The sequence below is a fragment of the Syngnathus typhle genome, linkage group LG14 (assembly GCF_033458585.1).
Source record: "Syngnathus typhle isolate RoL2023-S1 ecotype Sweden linkage group LG14, RoL_Styp_1.0, whole genome shotgun sequence".
In the NCBI taxonomy this organism is placed as follows: domain Eukaryota; kingdom Metazoa; phylum Chordata; class Actinopteri; order Syngnathiformes; family Syngnathidae; genus Syngnathus; species Syngnathus typhle.
The window spans coordinates 1,960,977-1,983,354 of NC_083751.1; the positions used below are offsets into that span (position 1 = coordinate 1,960,977).

General features: G+C 47.1%; 2 protein-coding genes across 3 annotated transcripts; one reads left to right on the forward strand and one right to left on the reverse strand.

Annotated features, from left to right (window-relative positions):
• The first annotated feature begins 1,430 nt into the window (after nt 1–1,430).
• rgl1 (ral guanine nucleotide dissociation stimulator-like 1) lies at nt 1,431–18,480 on the forward strand. 2 transcript variants are annotated; one of them, XM_061297047.1, is made up of 19 exons: nt 1,431–1,533; nt 2,648–2,837; nt 11,581–11,691; nt 12,959–13,167; nt 13,302–13,361; nt 13,433–13,623; nt 13,700–13,824; nt 13,914–14,129; nt 14,315–14,418; nt 14,492–14,576; nt 14,882–14,971; nt 15,060–15,146; nt 15,485–15,517; nt 15,592–15,713; nt 16,024–16,113; nt 16,392–16,578; nt 16,655–16,906; nt 17,032–17,146; nt 17,266–18,480. In XM_061297047.1, the coding sequence occupies exons 2-19, from the start codon at nt 2,685–2,687 to the stop codon at nt 17,463–17,465; spliced, it is 2,430 nt and encodes an 809-aa protein (XP_061153031.1). In that variant the 5' UTR covers nt 1,431–1,533; nt 2,648–2,684; the 3' UTR covers nt 17,466–18,480. The 2 variants fall into 2 exon arrangements, with proteins under 2 accessions (XP_061153031.1, XP_061153032.1); XM_061297048.1 differs by lacking the exons at nt 1,431–1,533; nt 2,648–2,837 and adding an exon at nt 8,985–9,243.
• Nucleotides 18,481–18,995: 515 nt separating this feature from the next.
• Nucleotides 18,996–22,307, reverse strand: abhd17ab (abhydrolase domain containing 17A, depalmitoylase b). The gene is made up of 5 exons (XM_061297050.1): nt 21,778–22,307; nt 20,934–21,307; nt 20,618–20,812; nt 20,337–20,516; nt 18,996–20,206 (listed from the first exon to the last, which is right to left on the reverse strand). Exons 2-5 carry the CDS (start codon nt 21,299–21,301, stop codon nt 19,993–19,995), a joined length of 957 nt encoding a protein of 318 aa, XP_061153034.1. The 5' UTR covers nt 21,302–21,307; nt 21,778–22,307; the 3' UTR covers nt 18,996–19,992.
• Nucleotides 22,308–22,378: the final 71 nt, after the last annotated feature.

The window sequence follows — 22,378 nt, forward strand, 5'->3', positions numbered from 1 at the left end:
AAGTTTATTTTAAAGACAAGTGATATTAACTAATATCAACCAGCTCTCATTAAGCCATGGATATTTTGGTGTTTATTGATGTGCGCAGTCAGCAGAAACAAGCTACTCGAGTAGCCTACTCTTCCCATGACCTCCTGGAGAGGGGCTGCAGACAGCCTCTGGTGCCTGTGGTGTTTCACAACAATCACCGTGGGCCATAAAAAGCTTTCCAACTTGAAAGGGAACGTGTGGCCTCATAATGAATTTGAGGTTAGGGTTTATGGAGGACGACCACGTACTGTTTTACATTTCCTGTCTGCAAGAAGATCTGACGCGTGCAAATTAGGAGATAAAGCAGGGACATGTGCTGGTTTAAGACTGAGAAACCTAGACGGTGTTATGCTGCCATCTGCTGGTCATAAGATATAGCGTGTCACTTTGGATTTTCTTCCCTTTCGTGTTCTTATTTTAACCAGAAGAGGACAGTATAGACTCGTGTTGAAGCAAGCAGTGCCCTTAAAACCCTCTCAATTTTCCCTCTTGACTCATTTATCTTATGTTGGAGCTGAACGTACAAAGTTAAATTAAATAGCTTCCACTTTTTTTTTCGTGGAGACAATTACGTCACGATTACGTCAGGAAATTAGCAACTCCTTTTCTTTAGCTCATGAGATAGAAGTAGAATTGAAAAATAACAATTTTTAAATTATTTAAACTAATAATGAATGTTGTTGTCACTGAGGGAATAATTTAAAAGACTAGGGGCATGTTTAAATAGTTAAGCTGAGCACTATTGGCTATTACGTCACGCAAACCCGGAAGTTAGTTACACTTCATCTAGCATGCGCAGAAGTACAAGAAAATGGTAAGAAAAAGTTAAAATGTAATAAAATGGAGCTAAATTCTGCTTAATAGAGGGAAGAACTTCCAATTGAAGATACCCGTCGTACGCTCCAGCCTGGAACACGGTTGGGAAATGTTTATTGAACTAATTGTTCATTTGTGGTCGATTGGGCCCCCTCACATTCGCACGTGCCCTTTTTATTTTTATAATCAAACGCATTACTACTATAAAACCAGAAATTTACACTTCATGAAGACCTAAATATAATTTCATTTCATTCATTTAATAATTTTGTGCTTAAAAATGAATGACTAACAGATATAGATTGATTTAGAAAAAACCCCATTGTAAATCCGGGTGTATGTCTCATTTGCAATTTATAAAAATAGCTGTCATTAGTTCACTTTAACTTTTTAACAACCACTCAGCGTGGTGAAAACATCAGACATTCTGGAATTTCCACCAACAACCCAGGGTAAACTTCTTCCCCATTGTAACAGTTTCCCTTGAACCTACTTTGACAGGGTATTTGTATAACAATGATATCTTTTACGATTGGTATCATTTACAGGTGACGCAAAACTTTCCATGTGCATCTATGTTCCAGCATTCCTCATTGGATGTCAGGAAGTCGAATCTCCATCCAGTAATGTTTTCAAAGTGGCACAGGAAGCGGAGGAAGGGGAACACTTCATCCTGGGCATTACTGGGTGAGTTGCTTTTTGTCTTCACGCACACTCCGGGCTATCACGTCTCGTTACAGAGGCATTTTAATGATTGATATGTTACCTAAGAGCTCGTGACTCATTCCTTTTATATGTACACATATGTATTTTAAGAAGAGATGCATTGCATTAAGCAATTTTGTCCGATTGAGTCAGTCGTGAGTCAAAAGTTGATGCCGCAGCACTGTGTGTGTGTGTGTTGGTGTTACATGTGTATGTGTTGACCCCGTGGTTGTTTATTTACTCTTAAAACAACAGGATGCTCAGTCTGACTTTAGGAAGCAGCTTGAAAAGTGTGGTAAGCACACTGTACAACATTAACTACTGATTTCACGCGCAGGGTGCGCACCAGCTCTGCTCTAATCCGAGTTTTACACATGACTTGATCACACGCGCGCACACACACACCCAGCAGAAATGTTACACATTGATCATTGTTTGGCCTTTGCAAAATAAGTGTCACTTGTACTTCTACAAAGATAAAAATGATCATTTTTGTGGTCATTAGGAACCCTGAAATTGATTAAAAAAAAAAAAAAATCTCTCCACATTCTACAACTTACCCAAATTTTAAAATGAAACAAAACGTTTTCCTGAAAATTATCTTCAGACCAGTGAATTAAAATGCAAATGAATTCACTCAATCATTAATCTTGTATATAGTTGAAAAGCCACATTTCGATATCACTTATTTCACCAGGGAACTATTTGACCCAGCTTTGTGAAGGTTGAATTTTTGTCATTAGATTGTGTAAGTGTACTTAATGAATTTCCCCCTGTCAGTGGAAAAAGGAAAATATGCCTCGATTGTTTTGGATTCGTAGAAGCTCTGGCACAACATCCTGCTGTCTATCTCAGCTTTCCTGTCTTGTGGTTCACGCCAGTGTTTTTGCGAAGGCTCCTCCCCCCTCCTCCTCCGCTTCCCTCCTCCCCCCTCTCTCCTCCCCTCTGACTGGGATGAATGGTGGGGGAGGAAAAAAGGAGAGACAACAAGAGTTTTAATCACTCACGCGCTCCAGTGGTACTGGCAAGTCCGCTTCCACGCGCAACAGGAGGGCGAGAAAAAAAAAATACATTTCTTGTCGTGGACTCCATCCAGGCTGGAGTATGTGCTGGCGTCCGGAGGGCTGAAGCAAATGGTCAGCATGATCTCCCACTACCCGCTGGCCACCATCTTACCCTGGCCGCCGCTCGCCGACCTGGACTGCACTCTGCTCCTGGAGGGCGACGGAGGGGTGGCCCTGCAAAGGTACCAGGCCCGCTCCCCGGAAGGAAGCCCGCGACACTGGGTGAGTACTTTAGACAAGGCTATGGCTGGACTCAATGTTTGTGGAGATTCTCGGTTATTCGGGTCCAACTGGGCAAACGGACTCGGATTGTTTAGTCTGCCCTGTTCGGTGTGTTTCCATTGGAAGCAGTCGTGTTTTAAAACAAGCCGGCAGATGTTGGCCTTGGCTCCATTGCTTTCTCTAGTTGAAGATTAGAAATCTTTTCACATAACAGAGCTGGCCATCACATGCCCTTCATTTCCTTCCTCTGTTTGCATCCCAAAAACACAAACCCCGACGGTGACCTCGAGTAGCTCAACCGGGGAGGAGCGGCGACCTCAAGTCCCCCGTGACTGCAGGCTCTCAGAAATGACTCCCGATGTGTGTCACAGGCTAAATCAGAATTGTCGACGCATGTCAAGGTCTGCGTTTTATCGGAGGCCGCTCGAAGGCTTTAGCTGACAGGAAATGCCGAGCGGCCGCTAATCATATTTAGTCCGAGGCGGCTTTGGATTTGTGCACTGAAAGGTACAATCGGCGACCTTTGCGACTTTTTTTTCCCCCCAAAGTATGACGTCACTTGTCAACGTATTTGCGCTCGGCGCGGACGGTTTGGCCCTGTCGCCCGTCCGACATCCTGGCTCTTTCCGACCATTGTTTGCCGGCCTTGGGGGAGTTTAGGGAGCGCTCTCTCTCTCGCTTGCTGCATCCATCAGCACCTTGTGACTTTTACTGTATCATAACAGCTGGAGGGCAGTAAAAGCGTTTATAAGCAGAGCTGGAGGACTCTACTAAAATGATGTAACAATAAACCCTTAAGTGTGTAAATATTGGATATGTAAACTGTAAAACCAGTTGAGAAAGTCAAGAAGGGCGTTTGAAGGCCCTTGGGTGAACTGTGACGAGTCTTAAGTGTTAGTCGTATGTTATGAAAGGACGTCAAAATAGTTGGCGGCGGACCTGATTACTGTAATCATGGTTCCAAAAGTTCAGGTCAGAAATGATACGAGCGCTGAGGTGTCTAACGTTATCAACGTGTCCGCTGATTATAACGAGACGATGCGGTCAAAATGCCGAGTTGGCAAAAGTACAGATTGTACTGCAGTAGATGTTTTGTTTTTTGTTGTTTTTGTCCAATCAGATTTCAGCGTCTGTGTGTCGCAGTGTCAAACTAATCTGCCCTTTTTATTTCGAATTGAATTTGAAGGCCCAGGTCGCGAGCGCTGGAAGTTCACCGAGTTCACGTGCTGACAAAGAGCTTGAACGAGTTTAAACCTCCTTGTGACAGAAGCGCAAACATCTCAGCGGTTTACCGCGCTACGTTTTACGACTTTGACCTAACAATGGACTTTTTATCCTCCTGCTCTCTTTTACTTACCGTGGCGGCAATCCAATTAAGCCGCGGGCGGATCCGTTCATTAAGCGGGAATTAAAGTACGGGCACCGGCGGCTGGATGAGTTCAGTGAACTTGAAAAAGTCACCAGCTAGAAAAAGGGGAAGTGGTAGTCGACGGGGAAAGCGGGCGGAAAGGACGAAGAGTTTCCACAATGTGGTCTGTAACCCGAGCGTCCGTCCGTCCCATTGACAAAACAACACACACAAAAACAAATGAGAAAGCTGATTGAGCACTCCTCCTTCCTCTTTCTTATTTTATGAACAGAGAAGTGCCGCTGGTTCTCCGTGACGTCTCAGTGTTTCCCTTCCCAAACTCGTTTTGACGACTTGGCAACACACTTTGAACTGCAAGACGACTTCTCGTTTTTTGACATCCTGTTTCCTATTTGTCCGTCACGTGCCATCATTCCACAGAAAGTTTTGGTTGGCGTGTAGCAACTTAATCAAAAGAGTCTGTTGTCCTTCGGAACTAAAATAGATGACCTTTGATCCACTTTAACATGAACAAAGCTTCTTTTTACCTTCCAAAATAAGGTCCCTGCGACTCCTTTTATTCAATCAAGCCCTTAAGATGCTGTTTACGCTCTCAAGCGAACCCCCCCCCCCCAATCCATGTCTGGCCGCCCGGGGCGCCGCACAACTCCGTGTTGTTGTCGGCCTAATTAGGTCACATAATGGGACTGGTGTGAAAAGTCAATAAGTGCGGCTATTGTCCCTTGTTGGTCCGTCCGTCCCTGCTGGAGACGCTTGAGGGGGGACTAGCAGACTTTCCAAAAAAAAAAAAAAAAATCATAGTAATTTAGTTGAGATGTAATGGAGGTACTTGCTGTTGTGAAAGGAGAGTTAGCAGTATTAGCCTGGACGCATGACAGGGATCAAGCTGGAATTGCATGAGTGTGTGTTGCGGTTGGTCGTCCAGTTCCAAATGTGAGTCACTCACCCAGTCAGCATAACACGGCGGATTTGAACATGTCATTTCTTTTTTGTGCAGATTCCGGCTCGTGTTGTTCACTTTTCTGATGCGCGCGTTATGTGCGTCATTCACTTGGTTTCATTTCCTAACACGGCGACAGACTGCGCCAGTTTTTTTTTTTTTAATGGCCGCCTCTCGTTTGGTGTGAGTTCTCGAGTTAAAATGCACAGTTAGGTGTGACTTTGTTGGGAGCCCACTGTATTTGTGTGGCTTGCGACACCACAAGGGGGCGCAAATTTCCCATTGTTACCTGTTGCCAAAAGAAAACTATTTCATGTAGCTTCTTTTTTTTTTTTTGGAGGGGGGGACAGAATGGACTGGATAAACTATACACAGATTGTGCCGAGGGTGTGTGTGTTGTTTTTGTTGCATATGTGACAGGTCGAGGTTTGCGTGGGTCTCTCGGCTAACAGATGGGCCTTCTCTTATTAGCGACAGGTCAGACAGACAAGCAACCTGGTCCAGACTGACTCATTCAAGGCTTAGCCTGGCTTAGCTTGGAAGGCGGCTGGGGGGGGGGGGGGGTGTAGATGTGTGTGTGTGTGTGTCTAATTTAGAGGCCCAACACTTGAAAGTAGAATCAGCACACAATCCAAGTCAGGAGGATTATCCCAGTCTTTTTCACTACTGACCCGCAAAAGGAAGCCGAGGGGGGAAAAAAATCTGTTATGAAGATCTCCCTACGTTAAAAAAAAAAAAAAAGTGATTTGTCATAATTTAAGTGGTTATGAAATTCCCAAGAAACTTTCCTCCCAGCTGTGTCAGCTGTGATTCTCGTGTGGGATCTGAAAGGGGGGCGGGGATTAAACCTCCAAAGTCTGGCCTTTACTGGAAGTGATGTCATCTTTGTGGGATAAGAAAGAAAAAAAAAGAGCGAAAGAAAGAAAGAGGGTGGACAATAGTTGTGAGTGACATCAGAGATGAGCGATGGCGAGGGGCCGCGAGCGAGCCGGCCTTTCATGTGGTCCGAACAAAAGTTCCGCTTGAACGGAGAGAGGCAAAGGCAAACGCAGCTGTGCAAGTGTTTGGCCCGGTTGTCACCGCACGTCGACGCGGTCAACCAAGCAAGCCTCGGCCTCGCAAATCACAATTGGAGTCGTCTTAGCGCCGCTCATATGGAACAAGTTAAGCAGCCTCGCACTTTCCAGCGAGCTTGATTTCGTTGTTATGGTTGACCCCGCAGGGCCGCTCGGATTGTTGAAAGCGTTACGGTAGCTAGCGCGTTGATCAGTTTTCAACAGTTTGTGCGTCATCTGTTCATGCTTCACTATACTGCTTGATATTGTGCTGCTCCTGCTGTGCGTTCTTTGGCCACCAGTGGGCAGTATATACTCTTATTAATACACAAAGAAGACTGTCTCTTCAAAGCTTTGTAAGCGGCTGTACTATTAGTTCTGAGGATAAAGAATATATGCCTGTGAGTATTGATTTATTGTGTTTGTTTTGTGTTGTCGACTGAAAATGACATCATAGTGGCGAAAACCAAAGCTTGCATTGGCACATAGATTTTAAAGAACATCTTTGACTCGACTTGCCTTTGAGGTTTCGCACTACCCCATTATGAATGCTAGTTCTGTTAGCCTGTCAGTAGCGTTTCGCATTATGCGTTAGCCCGATGCTAGCAGACTTTGAAAAAACAAAGTTGTGTTGTAGCTTAAATGTGTAATTCTCGCAACTTCTGACTTGCGGCTATGAACTCTGTCCTCCACATCCATCGACACAAACCCGCTGCTCGGAAACCGAGGGAGGCGAAAACAAGAACAGACATTTTGACAGCCACGGGAATTTTTTTTTCTTCTTTTTCCCAACATGACACACCAACAAAGCGATACCGCGATCTTGTTTACCGCTAAAAGGCAAAGTAGGACTCGTCCGTGCGGGGGTGGATTGATGTAGTCATTTTTCTCCGCAAGGCTGACACGAGATTACATCACGCCACATGAGATGAGCCGGTCGGTGTGCGTCTTCTCGGGTTCTGCCTGTACCGTGAACTCGACCCCGAGTGGAGATAGTGTCCCCTTTCAAGTTAATCTCCGACACTTTCCCTGATATACGACCACCGTCTTATCTGGGACGTAAACAAAAGTCAACTCTTGCCTCCATTTTATCATCCCTCGCCCCTCCTCCTTCTGCTTTTATGACTTTGTTGGAGAAGGTCTGGACCAGCCAGTCAGGTATGAGGGAGAGGTGGCAAATGGACTCGCACTTTGTACTAAAGTACAAATACTTAGCTTAATGCTAACACACAATGCAAAATACCATTGATGGGCTCACGAATAGATAGCATCTGTGTTAAGTACTTTAATGAAGTATTTGTACTTGGTTAATTCGCAGCACTGGTACGAGGATAGCAGAGTCAGGGGGTTGGAGGCAGGAAGCGGGAGATTTCCTGGAATGTACCCCCACCCCCCCACCAACATGTGGTGCAATAACAGTACCGGTGAGGCGGCGCCTATTTTTTTTGTCTACTGTAGCACCACGTTAACATAAAAGATGAGCGCTTTTAGGAAGTGGAATAATAGCAGGAACCGATAAAAGAACGTCGGCCATTTTTTATTTATTTATTTATTTATTTTGTTTCTGCTGCGTCATTAGAGAATTTGATGCCAAGGTGTTTTAATGCAAATAGAGAATCACTACGTAGGTGGGGGAACTGTACAATGTTTAGTCACATTGAAAAACAAACATCAGCTCGTCCCTCATGTCGCATTCGTCCGACGCCTGGTCTTCTGGCAGCGATGACATCACTGTCTCAAGGGGGGGTCTTCGGGGTCATAACCTTCCCACTGACCCCATGGGCTTCCCAGCACTGTGTAGACTCGGTCCGAGCGGCTCGGCCTGGGAACTGGAGCGAAGCCAGATGTGAGGGCCGTGCCCTCACCTTACGAGAGGACCTCGTAAGGTTGCGGATGACGGCGCGGTGACGCTTTCGATGACGTCGGTGGTTTCGGCAGTGGGTTGCAGCTACAGAAAATGATGACAAAGCAGTTTTATACTCTTGTCATTCAAGTTTTATTTTTTTTCATAGTATTACTTTGACTGGGAAGCAACATGAAATTTCTTCCCAAACATCTACAATCCAACTTTTGTCCCCAAATGAAACCGAGGCTTGATTCATATCTTCCCGTTTATTCACATCAGTGGGTCGTTTTTTGAGTTGGAGTTTGTCACATATTAACAGTGGAAGCAGTGTGGGCCCTTTTCACACACTCGAGCCCATTCTCCTCTTTGCGCATTGACAATGCACAGCGCCAATGACGCCATCCAACGCCTTCCTTGTATTGTCCCGCGTCGGGAGGCCCCGAGGCAGCAGCTGCTTCCCTCACGAAATGACGTAGCATTTGCATACGTCTGATCCAAAACATTTCGCAGCATTCGCTTCTTTAATGGTGTATTTTATCGTCGATGCGTTGATTAAAGGACACTCTAGATTGTTTACTCTGGTTGAAGTAACACTGACTCATTGCTTGTACTTAAATTAAAGGCAAGTACTGACTTTGAAATGTACAATGTAAAAGTAAAAAAAAATAGTTTTACTGATATTTACAGTTATAAACATCAACACATCAAAATGTATCAAAATCAGCTTCTTTACATTATATTTCATTATGATTTTTTCCACAAGTGATATTTTTGTGTGGTGGTGTGCTGTGAAATGTTTCTCATTTCCTTGAAAATCACTTGTTTAGATTAGGGGGAAGCTCTGAGCGCAAAAATAAATAAATCCGCTGGTCGTTTTATTGGGTGTTTTACGGTAATGGCGGCTGGGGGGGAGGAGTCAGGAGCTGCGTGTTCATGTTTTGAGGGCGAAGGAGGAGGCAGCAGCTCATTCAACACAAGAGGCTCACCCGAGAGGAGCGGAACATTTGGACTTTTCCACTTTGGACACCAGCACATGTGGTGGAGCTTGAAGAAAAACGGATAAACAAACAAGAAGCTAAAGTTGAAAAGGTCCATCTTCGTCTCTTTCCTCGCAAGGACTTTTTGGTGGTCTCTGATGCTGTCCCCGGACCATGAGAGAAGGACTCGCCATGAAGTTCGCCTGGAAGAGTAAAATGGTAACAATAATAATAAATAAAAGAAGGTTTTGGAAGAAGAGTACGTTGAAAGAGGTTGAAGACGGAAGGAGGGGCGTGGAGGTCGTAAGCTTGGGAAAGTAGTGGGGATAAAGAAGGGGGGGGGTCTCTCTTTCATGTCGGGGGGGGGGGGGGGGGGGGGTCTCTCTTTCATGTCGGGATTGATTTCGCATTGGTCCCAGACGTAAAACGTTTACTGGACTTTTCCACAACTCGTGAAGATGATGCTTCCAAAAACTTTCGTTTCTGGGACACGCACGTTAGGAAAGGTTGGAAAATTGTCTTTTCTCTCAATGCTTCAAGGCACCAAAACCGTTACCACTTGTTACCTTGGGTCTACTGTTAATTTTAATGTACTCGCCAGTAAATCAATGCAGCAAACTAGTCGTTATTTCACGCACATGGACGTGTTACTTGTGCTAGTGATGTACCGACAGCTGCTATTAGCACACTGTTGTCAACTAGTGCACAGCACGAGTAACACGCACTTGTTAGTCGTAGTAGGAACAATACTGAGTGTTATTAGTCTTTTTTCCTCACACTATCAGTCGCACACAAACTTACCAAACTACAGAACTCTGCCTATTTGCTTCTCTCCCAAGGAGATTTAATTAATGCAGATTTCAGGGCTCTTTTGACAACTATTGTGTATTTGAAAAAAGACTTGCTTTTGGTGTCCATGTAAGCCTGACTGACTTGGAGAGATTTGGGAATCAACACACACACAGTGTGTTTGTGCAGCCAGGCCGGGCCGGGCCTAGTCGGGCCGGGCCGGACCCCCCGTCTATTGTTTTGGGAGTATGCAGACTGCATGACTCATGGGCTGATCCGTCTTTGCAGCTGGACGTGGAGACGTGTTGCTGACCCGTGAGCTTGGGGGATTGTCCGTCCCGTCCAATTGAGGCTCCTGTCCCAAAGCTGTCGTGCTTACATCAGTAGTCAGTGTGTCATTTGTTTTATTTTCAATTGGAAATCTAAAAAAAGCCTCTTTTTAATACAATATGTTTTTTTTTCTGGTTAAGAAAACATTTTGATGGATTGTTGAGAAGAAACTTCTGATCGTTATGGCAGCTACAATTTTGCGGAATGGTGACTTGTATTTTTTTATGAAATTAGTCTGTTGAAATAATGAAAGCATTTCCAACTGAAAGTGGAAAGACTGAACGACACGCCGTTCGTGTGGTGGCGTTGCTACCACTTGACCTTTTCTCGACTCCCATTTGCGAGCGTGTGATCCAAATCTCTGCTGCAAGTGCATGCGTGCGTGGACTTGGCCGTCATGCTGCATGCGTGGTGTTCGGTTCTGGCCCGTCTCCTGTCGACGCTTCTGTTTTTGTCTCCACATGTTGATGTGTCAGCAGAATTCACTGCTGGCTTTCAACGCTCCACACTCGCCTTGCGTGTTGTCATTCATTCACCTTCCCCCTTGCTAGTTTAATGGCCGCCGCTAGCTCCCTTGCAGTGTGTCAGGTACCGGCCTCCCCCAAGGCCTTTCGAACTTCCTACCTTAATAGTCCAAACCGAAGAAGTAAGCAATTTCGCACAGTCGTGCCGATTTCGACTGACGCGCCCTCCGTCAAAGTCCCATGCAGACTTGTCGCATCGGGGCTCATTTGGGAGTCGGCGCACATTCCCGTTGCGTCCTCGTCAACCTTTTCACGGCTCCCTGAAGGTTGCGCAGCTCCGGCTTCACCTCCGCCGAGACGGGGACACCGTAAAATAGATGGATGGGGAGTTTAAGGGGGGGAAGGAGGGAGGGGGGACTGGCATGCTGCAGTGTTGGGGGTTGGGAACTTCTTGATGCTGTACAGCACTTGTGTCCTTAATGTACACGACTTACCTATTTTCCTTCTGGAGCTCAATGACACATTGAGGAACTCCTACCTTCCATTGATTGTAGCAAACTATCTAAATCCACTATAGAAAAAAAAAATCCCCATATGTTGATTAGGGAGTCGGAGTGAATATTTCTGACCTTAGCCAAAGTCTCTGAGGTCATCCCAGCTTCAGCAGACATGATAGACAAAGGCCAAGCAATCCTACTTTGGATAAGCGCCAAACAGATTTTTGTCATTCCGACGGCTGCGTCGTTCACTGATAAAGTTAAAAAAAAAAATGACGCCCCCGTCAAAAAATGTCAACGGCGCCGAGGTCATCTTCTGCATATGAGCGAGTTCAGTTACTAGCTTGAAGCTAACCCACAGCTTTTCCCCAAATGTCTCGACTTCTTCTTGAACTTTGCTGGCCTAGCAAAGAGAGTGTGAAGAGAACTCAACCTCTAATGCAGACTTCTTTTTTATATTTTTTTCTTGCTTGCAGAGCTCGGTGCAGGACTGGGGGGAGGAAGTGGAGGAAGGCGCCATCTACAACGTGACGCTGAAGAGGGTTCAGATTCAGCAGGCGGCCAACAAAGGCGCAAGATGGCTGGGGGTACGTCTTACAATATTTACAGACATCCATTTTGTCGCAACCAAATGCGTTGCCTTTTTCTTGCTGACAAATCTGCCAAGTCATTCCGAGGGAAACGTCACGCGGGGGTCACGGACGGAGACATCCGCTTTCTTCAACTCGTCTCCATTGTTTTGCACGCTGGCGCCTCTCTGCATTGTTGTTTCAACATTTGCGTTATAAATCTCCCACTCTGGACGTCACCTTTAGCAGCAGCTTGCACTGACGCCCCCCCCCCTCTCTCTCTCTCTCTCTTTTAACTAAAGCATGTGATTTCCTGACTTTCCCAGCTCGGCAAGCCAACTGCTCGCCCCCTCCCTCCCTCCCTCCCTCTCCTCATCCATCCCACTCTTTCTTTCTCTCTCTCTCTCTCTCCCCTCAGCCTTTTGCAGCAGCAGTTTGATGAAATGCTGTTGTGGCATTAAAAAGGCATTAAAGGCTTGAGTTGCGCATTTCGCGGCCGTACACACACACACACAAAAAAAAAAGAGACACTTCTTGTTTCTTAAACGCTGTTGTTTACTCGGCATTGTGACACGCTCAGCAGTTTTTATCGCCATGAGCTACGCGGGAGGGATTTGGCCGCGTCGTTTTGAAGCATTCATTGAGAAATGTCTGTTTGCACGACAAACTCAATTCTTTGTCTCATTAGTGGAAAGGCCGAACTGAACTCATGGCCTTGTTGGGGACAGCGTTGCAGCCTTGAAACACAAATGGTGCCTCAACACATGTTGACGGACAAAACGTCTTCCTGACTTTTGTGTTTCCGTCGTTATTCGCCATCGCACACGATCTCGCGCCGTTCCCGCATGCCGGGGAAGCGTTTAAAGGGCTGTTTGCGTGTGCGCTGGATACTTTTGCCTGTTGAACTCCCGGGCTAGCTCATAGTGACGGATATGTGTTTTTCTTGAGTTGTTATCGGAGGGGAGCGCTTGGAGAAAGAGGAGGAGGGGTCTGTGATTAAAAGCAGATTGGAGCCTTTCCTGCTGTAGTGTGCTAACCTCGCCCCCCCCCTTCCCTTTCTCCTTCCCTCCGTCTGTGCCACTTCTTCCCTCCCGGTCGCTCTGCAACTCCTCAAGTCACAATAGTAGGACACATCTGGATAAGCGGCGGGGAAAATATAGGTCAAGATTGTTCCTCCCTCTTTCCGTTCCGCCGTATTTGCTTGTTTTCAACGGAACGGCGGCGCTCCCAAAAGAAACGCCGAGGTGGCCGACACCGACTCATACAAGTTTGCGCGTGTGTTCAGGCGGAGGGCGACCGCTTGCCTCCCGGTCACACGGTCAGCCAATTGGAGACGTGCAAGATCCGAAGTATCCGCGCCGGGACGATGGAGCGTCTGGTGGAGACGCTGCTGACGGCGTTCGGCGACAACGACCTCACGTACACGTCCATCTTCCTGTCCACCTACCGAGCCTTCGCCAGCACGCAGACGGTACTGCACCTGCTGCTTGACAGGTACGTCGCTGCACTGGGCTTTGGATTTGTTTCGGTTGTTTTGTGGGAGCGTATGCTCACTATCGCCGAGGGGCGCGGAATGTAACCCGAGCGTGCGATCACTACTTTTATTCACAGTGGTGTTATCGTTGCAGATATGGAAGCGCAGAAGAGAACCAAGCAGGTGCCAAGAAAAGCAACGGAGCTATCAGAAAGTGAGTTTTTGTCCACCCGCCATGAACTCTGCGCTCTTTTCACGGGTCTGAAGGTTGTCCGGTCTCCTCAGTGCCTTAGCCTCCATCCTGCGTGCCTGGCTGGACCAGTGCCCCGAAGACTTCCAGGAGCCGCCAGACTACCCCTGCCTGCGCAGGCTGATGGACTACCTACGCGGGGCTCTGCCAGGTTCCGAGGCCCTGCGACGCGCCGAGGGCCTGCTGGAGCAGCTGCAGGGGCAGGCCAGCCTGGACGAGCCTGACTGTAAGCCAGACGTTCACTTTATAAAATCGTTTGGGCTTTCTTAAAATCACCTGACCCAAACACGTTTGATTCTCAGCCGGGTTCCACGGCAATAGTTCCTTTTGCCTCGGCGAGGAGGATGAAGCGGACACGGACCTCCAGGAGGACTTCTTGTCGTTTGACTCGGACCTGGTGGCGGAACAGCTGACCTACATGGACGCAGTAAGTGCGAGCTGAGCAAACAGACAGCAGAGTTGTGTTTTCAAAGGGAAACAGCTGCGTGACGCCATCCTGTTTTGTTCCGGCCGCAGCTGCTGTTCAAAAAAGTCGTCCCCTACCACTGCCTGGGCTCCATTTGGTCCCGGAGGGACAAGAAAGACCACAAGCACAGCGCCCCCACCGTGCGGGCCACCATCACGCAGTTCAACGCCGTGGCCGCCTGCGTGGTCAGCACCGTGCTGAGGCACCGACAGATACGGCCGCACGTCCGAGCCAGGGTCATCCAGCGCTGGATTGACATCGCTCAGGTTGGAGCACGCAAAAGTGGACCGCTTTTTTTTTTTTTTGAATACGAAACGTCAATTCTTGACGATACCGATACCAAGCACCGATACTAGTAGTACGGATCATTTTAAAGAAGCCTAAATTCCATTCTTGGGTGATCAGCAATTGAAGTCAGTGTCAAAAAGTCATCCCGCTTGTCTTCTGACAGGAATGCCGGATCCGTAAAAATTTCTCCTCCCTGCGAGCCATCGTGTCAGCCCTGCAGTCCAACCCTCTGTACCGGTTGAAGAGAGCGTGGAACTGCGTGCACAAGTAAGGCGCCGAACATACACTGGCTTGGAATCAAATAAGGCAAGCGTTCATGTTTTGCTTGTTTGACGGACAGAGACAGCATGCAGACCTTTGAGGAGCTGTCGGACATCTTTTCCGACCACAACAACTACCTGACCAGCAGAGAGCTGCTCATGAGGGTGAGTTAGCCCACCTCCCCCGCCTAACAATTACTATAAATACTTTATTTTGGGCCTCCTCAGTTTATGCAGCATGATTGTCCTCGATAAACAGTGCAATCTTAAATCCCTCCCTCAAGAGACTAATAAAAACCTTCTTTATGTCTTCATAAAGCCTTTTTGTTTACAGAGCATTCACTTAGCGATCACTCGCCTCTCGCTCTAAAGTAGATCCTTTTGCACTTAAAAAAACGAAACGAGACTCGGAGCGGACATTTTCCTCCGTCGAGAACTTTCCGTGACCGAATCTATTTTGTCCCCCACAGGAAGGTACTTCAAAGTTTGCCAGTCTGGAGAGTTGTGCCAAGGAGCATCAGAAACGCACCCACAAGAGACTCCAGCTGCAGAAGGAAATGGTGAGACAAAGGATGGAAACGACGGCGGCGGCTAAAACGGGATATTTTGGAACGCCGAATTTCATTTCAATGTGTTTTTCCTCCATAGGGAGCCATGCAGGGAACCATACCATACTTGGGGACCTTTCTGACCGACTTGACCATGCTGGACACAGCACTTCCGGACCTCGTCGAGGTACCCGACTCACTTTATAATATGCTGCAGTGAGGAAGCTCGTCGAAAAGGCAACATAAATGGCTGAATGCTAACTAAGGTCATTGACATGGAACAATATTTGAGGAGCAGCACACGTAGACAGACAATACTTACAGGCATAGATTCTTTATCCTCTGCAAAAGTGGAGGTGTCGATCGTCTGCGCGTTTGTTTTGTTAAGCGTGCTTGCCCGCATGATTTTCCAAGAGTGAGGAATTTGCGGTCAGCCGCTTTGCGTCGTAATGTTGTTTGCCTAAGCCGACCGCCGGTATGTGACGTGCGGGGGTCCTGACAGCGCGCTCTTTGTGTCCTCCGCAGGGTGGTCTCATCAACTTTGAGAAGAGACGAAGGGTAAGCGCCGCCACATCCATCGCGCCGGCCCCGCTTGAAAGCGCCGCCATTGAACCGCTGTTTAACTTTGGCAGGAGTTTGAGGTGATCGCTCAGATCAGGCTGCTGCAGTCGGCCTGTAACAGCTACTGCCTGACTCGGGATCAGGTGTTCCTGCGCTGGTTCAAGAGCCAGACTCAGCTCAGCGAAGAGGAAAGGTAATTGAGAGTTAACGCAAGCCGCCAGGAGTGCTAACGATAGGCCGCACAGATTTCTTTTTTTTTAAATCTGGCACTCCGCAGATGTTGTTTTCCGACCAGTCGAGCCTTGCTGGAGGTCTTCGCTCCACTGAGCTCTTTTGTCTTTTGTCGTAATCTCTCGGAGAACAATGAAAGCGGTGCACAAGGTCATCGCTGAGTGCTCCCATTGTCCACACACACACAATGTGGTATTCTTCTTGCGGCACTTGTACTGATGCATTGCGGCTTCATTGAAGTCCCTTGATGAATTCTGATGTTTCCATTGCAGCTACGCCCTGTCGTGCGAAATCGAAGGCCTCGGCGATAGCAGCCCGACGTTACCCAAGCCAAGGAAAAGTATGGTGAAGAGGCTCAGCCTGTGAGTACATAAGCAGACATAATGGCGGTCAAAATGTTCAGCACCTGCAAAGAAAATCACATATTTCTTTGGTATTTTCTATACTGGTGTATTTTCACTAGTGGTGCGTGGGCTCCCTCTAGTGGCAGGCAAAATAATCCACTGACAGTTCAGTTAGTTGTATTTATGCACCTACCAAGTCAAAAACCTTTGCATTCAGTATTTATGACCTAAAATGTGAATTTTGGTTTTATTTGAATTATGAATTATAATTAGGATGGCTCCTGTGTTGTTTCCAGGTTGTTCCTGGGTGTAGACAGCAGCGCGTCTAGCTCCAGCTCTCCGGTGCGGGAGATGCCGCGATCGCCACCGACCGGCAGCTCCGGGGAGAGCATGGACTCGGTTAGCGTCTCCTCCAGCGACTCCGGCGGCCCCTCAGACAGCGAGGGGCTCACCCCCACCCACGGCACAGACCCCCAGAACAAGGTGAACACCGGGATCTTTGTTTTAAAAATAGTCCAAATCATCCTTTTAAAAAAATTTAACATGCGTGTATCTTCAGCTATCAGAGTCATCATCTTGCACGTCGCTGCATTCCATGGACACGAGCTCATCCACCACCAGCGTTTCCATGACGCCCGTGTCCCCCTCGCTTCCGGGACCCCCGTGCAGCCACCGCCGCTCCGTGTCCCTTACGCCCTTGTCTCCCTCGTCCCCCGGCCAGACGCCGGCTTACAACACGCAGGCCCAGGACGCTTGCATCATCAGAGTCAGCCTGGAGCAGGGCAACGGGAACCTCTACAAGAGCATACTGGTAAAACACCTCGCAGCTTTAGGAGAGCAAAATTGGTCTCTTCTGAGGGGGAAGAAAATGTGAATAAAAACACATTTTCAACAGTCTTATTCTTACCATAAATAATGTTTTTTTTTTTTTGCCAGCTGACAAGTCAAGACAAGACTAGGGCGGTGATTTCCAGAGCCATGGCCAAACACAACCTTGAGCAAGAACCGGAGGATGGTTACGAGCTGGTCCAGGTCCTCTCTGACGACCGAGGTAGTCATCAGAACACGTCTCATTAATCATCATCGTTCATATTCCTAGCTGAGCGAAACATAATTACTTTTTTAAAAAGCCTTAAATCCCTCCTGTCTTGTTTTCTTTTTCTCCACCAGAGCTGATCATCCCAGACAACGCCAACGTCTTCTACGCCATGAACACATCGGCCAACTTTGACTTCCTGCTGCGCGTGCGCGGCTCAACGCCGCGGACCGGCGTGCCGGTCCAGATGCGCGTGCGCTGCAGCTCCACGCTGCCCCGAACGCACCACCACCGCTCCAGCCTGTCGCTCCGGCTCAGCAAAGTCACACTGTGAACGCAACACTACTCTGGAACGCAAAATGGACCAAGTGCCAAAAAACATTTGTTCGTATTATATCCTCATGCTAAGCGTTCCATTCCCATGCTGAGGACTGTGGACTAACTCAAATGGCAGCCCGCCTGACTTGCTGTGACCGATGATGCCTGCCTAGAGCAGAGAAGAGGAAACAGCGACCCCCAGTGGCCTCTATGTCTTATGGCAAGTTGTATTTGCACATCAAAAAAAAAAGGGGGCCTGTCCAAAGCTCCTGAGCGCCAACAACAGTATTCTCATAGCATCAGCATTATTATTGTTAATATTATTAGTATTGTAGAATTTTCTTGGACCTACACCAGTCCTCATGTGAGTATGCCTTGTGTGTGTGTGTGCTATTGAACATGTGAGTATAGTATTGTGTATGTGTGTGTGTGAGTCATTGAATGAATGCATGTGTTAGTGTGTGAGCGAGACAGCGAGCCGCATGACGAACGCCCAGCGCGCATTCTGATTGGTTCGCCTGGGGTGCTCTTCTTATTGGTTGTCCCACTCGGGGTGCGAACGGGACTCTTGCTCTGAACTGAACCACACAGCGTTGCACTTGTCACTTGGGCCAACATGGGATGTGAAAAGACAACATGAACATGTCACTCTTGCTTTTTCTATGTCAATTCGGTGGAACGCCAGTCGCGTAGAGGCCGACGGAGGATTTTAGCTAGGTGTAAAAAAAAAAAAAAAAAGTGATGCCTTTCTGAAACCTCCACAGCAGCGCATATCAAACTGTGACAGACGTGCCAAGAAAATTCCAGGAAAAAAAAATTCCAAATCATTGCCAGGCCAGGAAAGGTCAAAGATTGGAATCAAATCACATGAATAAAATGACTAAATCTGCAAAGCGCTGCTGTGGAAGAAAAATTAATGTCAAGAATCTGTTTTAAAGTTGGACCCGCCTTTGACCTCCATGCAGCACTTGGATGCAAAATCATTGCCAAAGATGCCTCTACCTGAACAAATAAATTATTCATTATCAATATTAGACGTGTTCTTTTGTCTTCTGTCAGAACAGTAATATATTTTTTAGCAGACTTTGGTGGCAAAAGTAGCCGAGTTATAGTGTGCCTAATAATCCTGGATTTAAAATATATACCACGAGAGGGCGCTGTGGTGCCAAATTGATGATCAATGCGGTGATGGAACTCAGGTGTTGCTCGGGGGATAAGGCAAAAAGTTTTAGACTGTTGGTGCTGGTCGTGTTCGTTATATTTGGTCTATTTTGGATTTTTTTCCAAGGATGAAAAGGGACGTTTTGGCCCCGTTTCATTTCATATTTATTTTGAAAGGAGTAAACAAAAGCGCAAGTGGAGGACCTCACGGATTTCGCGACTTTTGTGTCGTCTTGAGGACAAAGTTGGACGCTGCTGCTGTTTGGCCACCTTATGGATAAATGGTTTTATTCCTCGTTTGGAACCGAATTTGTGAGGATCATCCAAAGATCCAGAACATCAACGCTAAGGTAAGTGCATTGAGGAAGAAATGTAACAGAGTAAATCAAGAGAAGCCTTCATTAGCTTATTTATTAAACTTCACGTTGGAAAGCAGACACGATAGAATTAAGTTTCTAGCCAAACCAAACGAATCAAGTTTAGTCAGGTGAATGGATTAGTGAAGAACATAACTTTGGTTCATACATAATGAAAGCCTGGAGAAAAAAAATGAATATATACAAGATATTGCAAACAAATCAAGCAGCACATTCAAAGGGTGGACAAAGTGGTGGAGAAATTTCTTCATTCACATTTGCAAATAAAATCAAACAGCGCATCGACTTGAAAAGAGTGAAAACATTTGTTTTTTTTTGGTTTGAATAAGACTCAAAAACAAAAACAGGGCTTTGAGGTAGACCGATGATTCCCAACCACGATGTGCCACAAAACCATGTTCATCTCTTTATGCCAGTGACGTATAGTGCCACAATTCAATGCTCTCCCGCTAGATGGCAGTATCAATCTGTTGTCATTCATAATATTGGAGCAGCTTTCAGTAATTTTCTAAATTGAGATCATTGTTTACTTTCCCTTTGTTGTGAAATTGGTGTCTGGTTTAGTGTTGTGAGATATTTCTCGTGTAAAATATGCACCTTGGCTCAATAAAGGTTGGGAAGCACTCAAGTAGCTGACCAGACACTTCCATTTGACATCTTCAAAAAACAGGATAACCTGAGCAAGGGAAATATTTGTCATTTTACTAAACAATATTCTTGAAAAACAGTTCTTGTTATTTGTTAAAATCCCTTAAAAAAAAAAAAAAAAAAAGTGTAGACAGTGGTACCTTGACTCACGAGGCTAATTTGTCCCAATTAAACATCGCATCAAATTGAAATAAAAAAAATTAAGTTGGTGAGTACTATGATCATTTTGCATTGATGTGTTTTGAAAGCGAAAAATAAATAAAAAAAACATACAAAACTAAATCAATCAATTAACACCAGGTAAGTCAAGGTACTGGCATAGTCCCTTTTGCAGCAGCAGCTGGTAGTGGGGCGGCCTCAGGCCAGCTCGTGTCCGATGAAGCGTCGCAGGCGCTCCAGGTACTGAGAGTAGAGTTCGATGTCGTTGTGCCCCGCCCCCTCCACCCACAGCGGCTCCACGGCCTTGGGGCACAGCTCGAACAGTGTCAGGCCGTGCGAGAAGTCAATCACCTCGTCCTCGGTGCCGTGAATGACCAGCACGGGCGACGTGATTTTGGATACTTTCTCGATGCTGCCGAAACACACGGCGCAATTTTGGCGCGTGGTGATTTCATGCTCGACTTGAATGGACGTCACGCTACACCTTCTGCCCATCGTTGTTCATTGCAGAGGATAAAGAATGTGTGTCGGTCGAGACTCACTTGAGGAAGGCGTCGAAGCAATAGGTCTTCTTGGTGTCGGGGAAGGCTACCCTCATGCCCGATGTGAGCGGCGAGTGTAGGACCACGGCGGCGCACTCGTACCGGGACGCCAGGTCCACGGTGGGAACCGTACCAATGCTCTGGCCGTACAGGATGATGCTCTCGGGGTTCACGCCGTACCTGAGAGATGACACGCACGTGATGCACAGTTGGTAGCAAACCCCCCACCCCCCCCCAAATTCTCGATGGCCACTGCGGCCTTCTTTGGGTTTGAGCGTTACCCGGTGCGAAGGGTCTGCCAGGCGGCGTCAATGTCGGCGTAGAGGTCCTTCTCTGTGGGCTTGCCGGTGCTGACGCCGTAGCCCGAGTAGTCGTAGGAAAAGATGTTGCAGTTGATGCGCGTGCCCAAGCCGATGTAGAAGCTACTCATCTGGCCCAGGTCCACCGCGTTGCCGTGGGAAAACAGCACCGTGAACCTGCCGGGCAAAATGACGGCCGCCGGTTAGAAAAACTGCCGCCACATCAGACCTGATGAAAACGGCTCCATCAAAGCGGAGCTCGTTCGAAAGGTGCAGGCAAGGCTTCGCTTTAACGCACCTCGAATTCGGAACGCAGCGGATGTACATGCAGCCGATTTTGTTCCCTCGGCTTGATTGGGCGAAGGTGACCTCCACGCTGTCCAGCTCCCGCTGCGTGTACTGGAACTCGGCACGCTCTGTCAGGTGGAGTCGCCATTTTTTCTCAGATGAGGGCGGAGAGGCGCCCTCGGTCACGGAGGCGCCGCTGCCGCGGGTGCGCAGGCTGGACGTCCTGCCTGAAGCGGACGCGTCCGAGCTCTGCTCCGGATCGGGGATGAAGGCGTACGTGGGCTCCGGCGGCAGGAAGGCCAGCTTGGCGGCGATGCGGCTGGGGCATGGTGGGCAGCAAAAAAGACCGCACAGTTCGCTGACGGAGAGGCCATTCATCCTTCACTGCGGGGAAATATTGTTAGAACGTACGGCCGCTGGCTCAACTTCAAATTTGAAGAGTTGAACTTTTGATTCGGCTCAAATATGCAAGATCAGGCAGCTAGTACAGAAATGTATTTATATCTTCTTGAGTACTTATGACCACAAAAATATTTGCACTTGACTACTTCTAGCCAATATGGATTTTTAAGGCAAATGCCATTTCCAATATTTGCCAGAATAACATTATGATCATCAATAGAAAATATCTAACCATTTTTGCCAATTTTAAGACCTATTAGTGTCTGGTTTACCACTTCCCCTAAAATACGTGGTTTAATAAAATATAGGAATTAAAAGAAAAGAGATAAGAAAAAATAACCCTCACGAACAGATCAAATCTACCGAGTACAGGAACAAAGTATTTATTGTACCACCTATAAAGTGTTTTAATGAAAGCCGTCTATTTGGCACTTGTGGAAATGTGGACTTACCTGTTCAGTTGAGTCTATTTGCATAAGCTAAATTAAAAATAATGCCGAAAACAAGAGACGTCTCCTTCCCGAATTCCCCTTCAGCGACACAGACGACGTGGAAACAATTATTCACCGTATAAGTTGGACTCAAGTCCTGCTGCTCTCGTCCATTTTGTCGACAACTAAACGGGGTTCCACAATTTAAGAAATAATTCAAGTTTGGACGAATAAAGCAGCGTAATTTTTAGATCCTGCGTGCCGGTGACGTCACAATGGAGGAGCCCGGATAATGCTGATTTGTTGTCCTCGTGCCAGCTAATGCTAACCGACCTCGACGCTATGTAGCAAAAAAAACAAACTATCTGCCGGTTTAAAACGTACAAAAATCTGTTCCCATGGAGACAAGTCAAAAGAGGCGAAAACGGGGAATCCGAAGCGTATCGCTGTGTCTTGTTGAATGTCTTTGCAATCCCGGCGTCTCCTCCTGTCTCGGAATTCGCGTTTTTAATCCATGTTCCTTCGTGCCGTGTTTTGCCGCATCCGGAAATGACAGCTGACCGGATGTGACGTAAAACAATACGCGTTAAACCCACCCAAAATATGCCTAAAAAGATATACA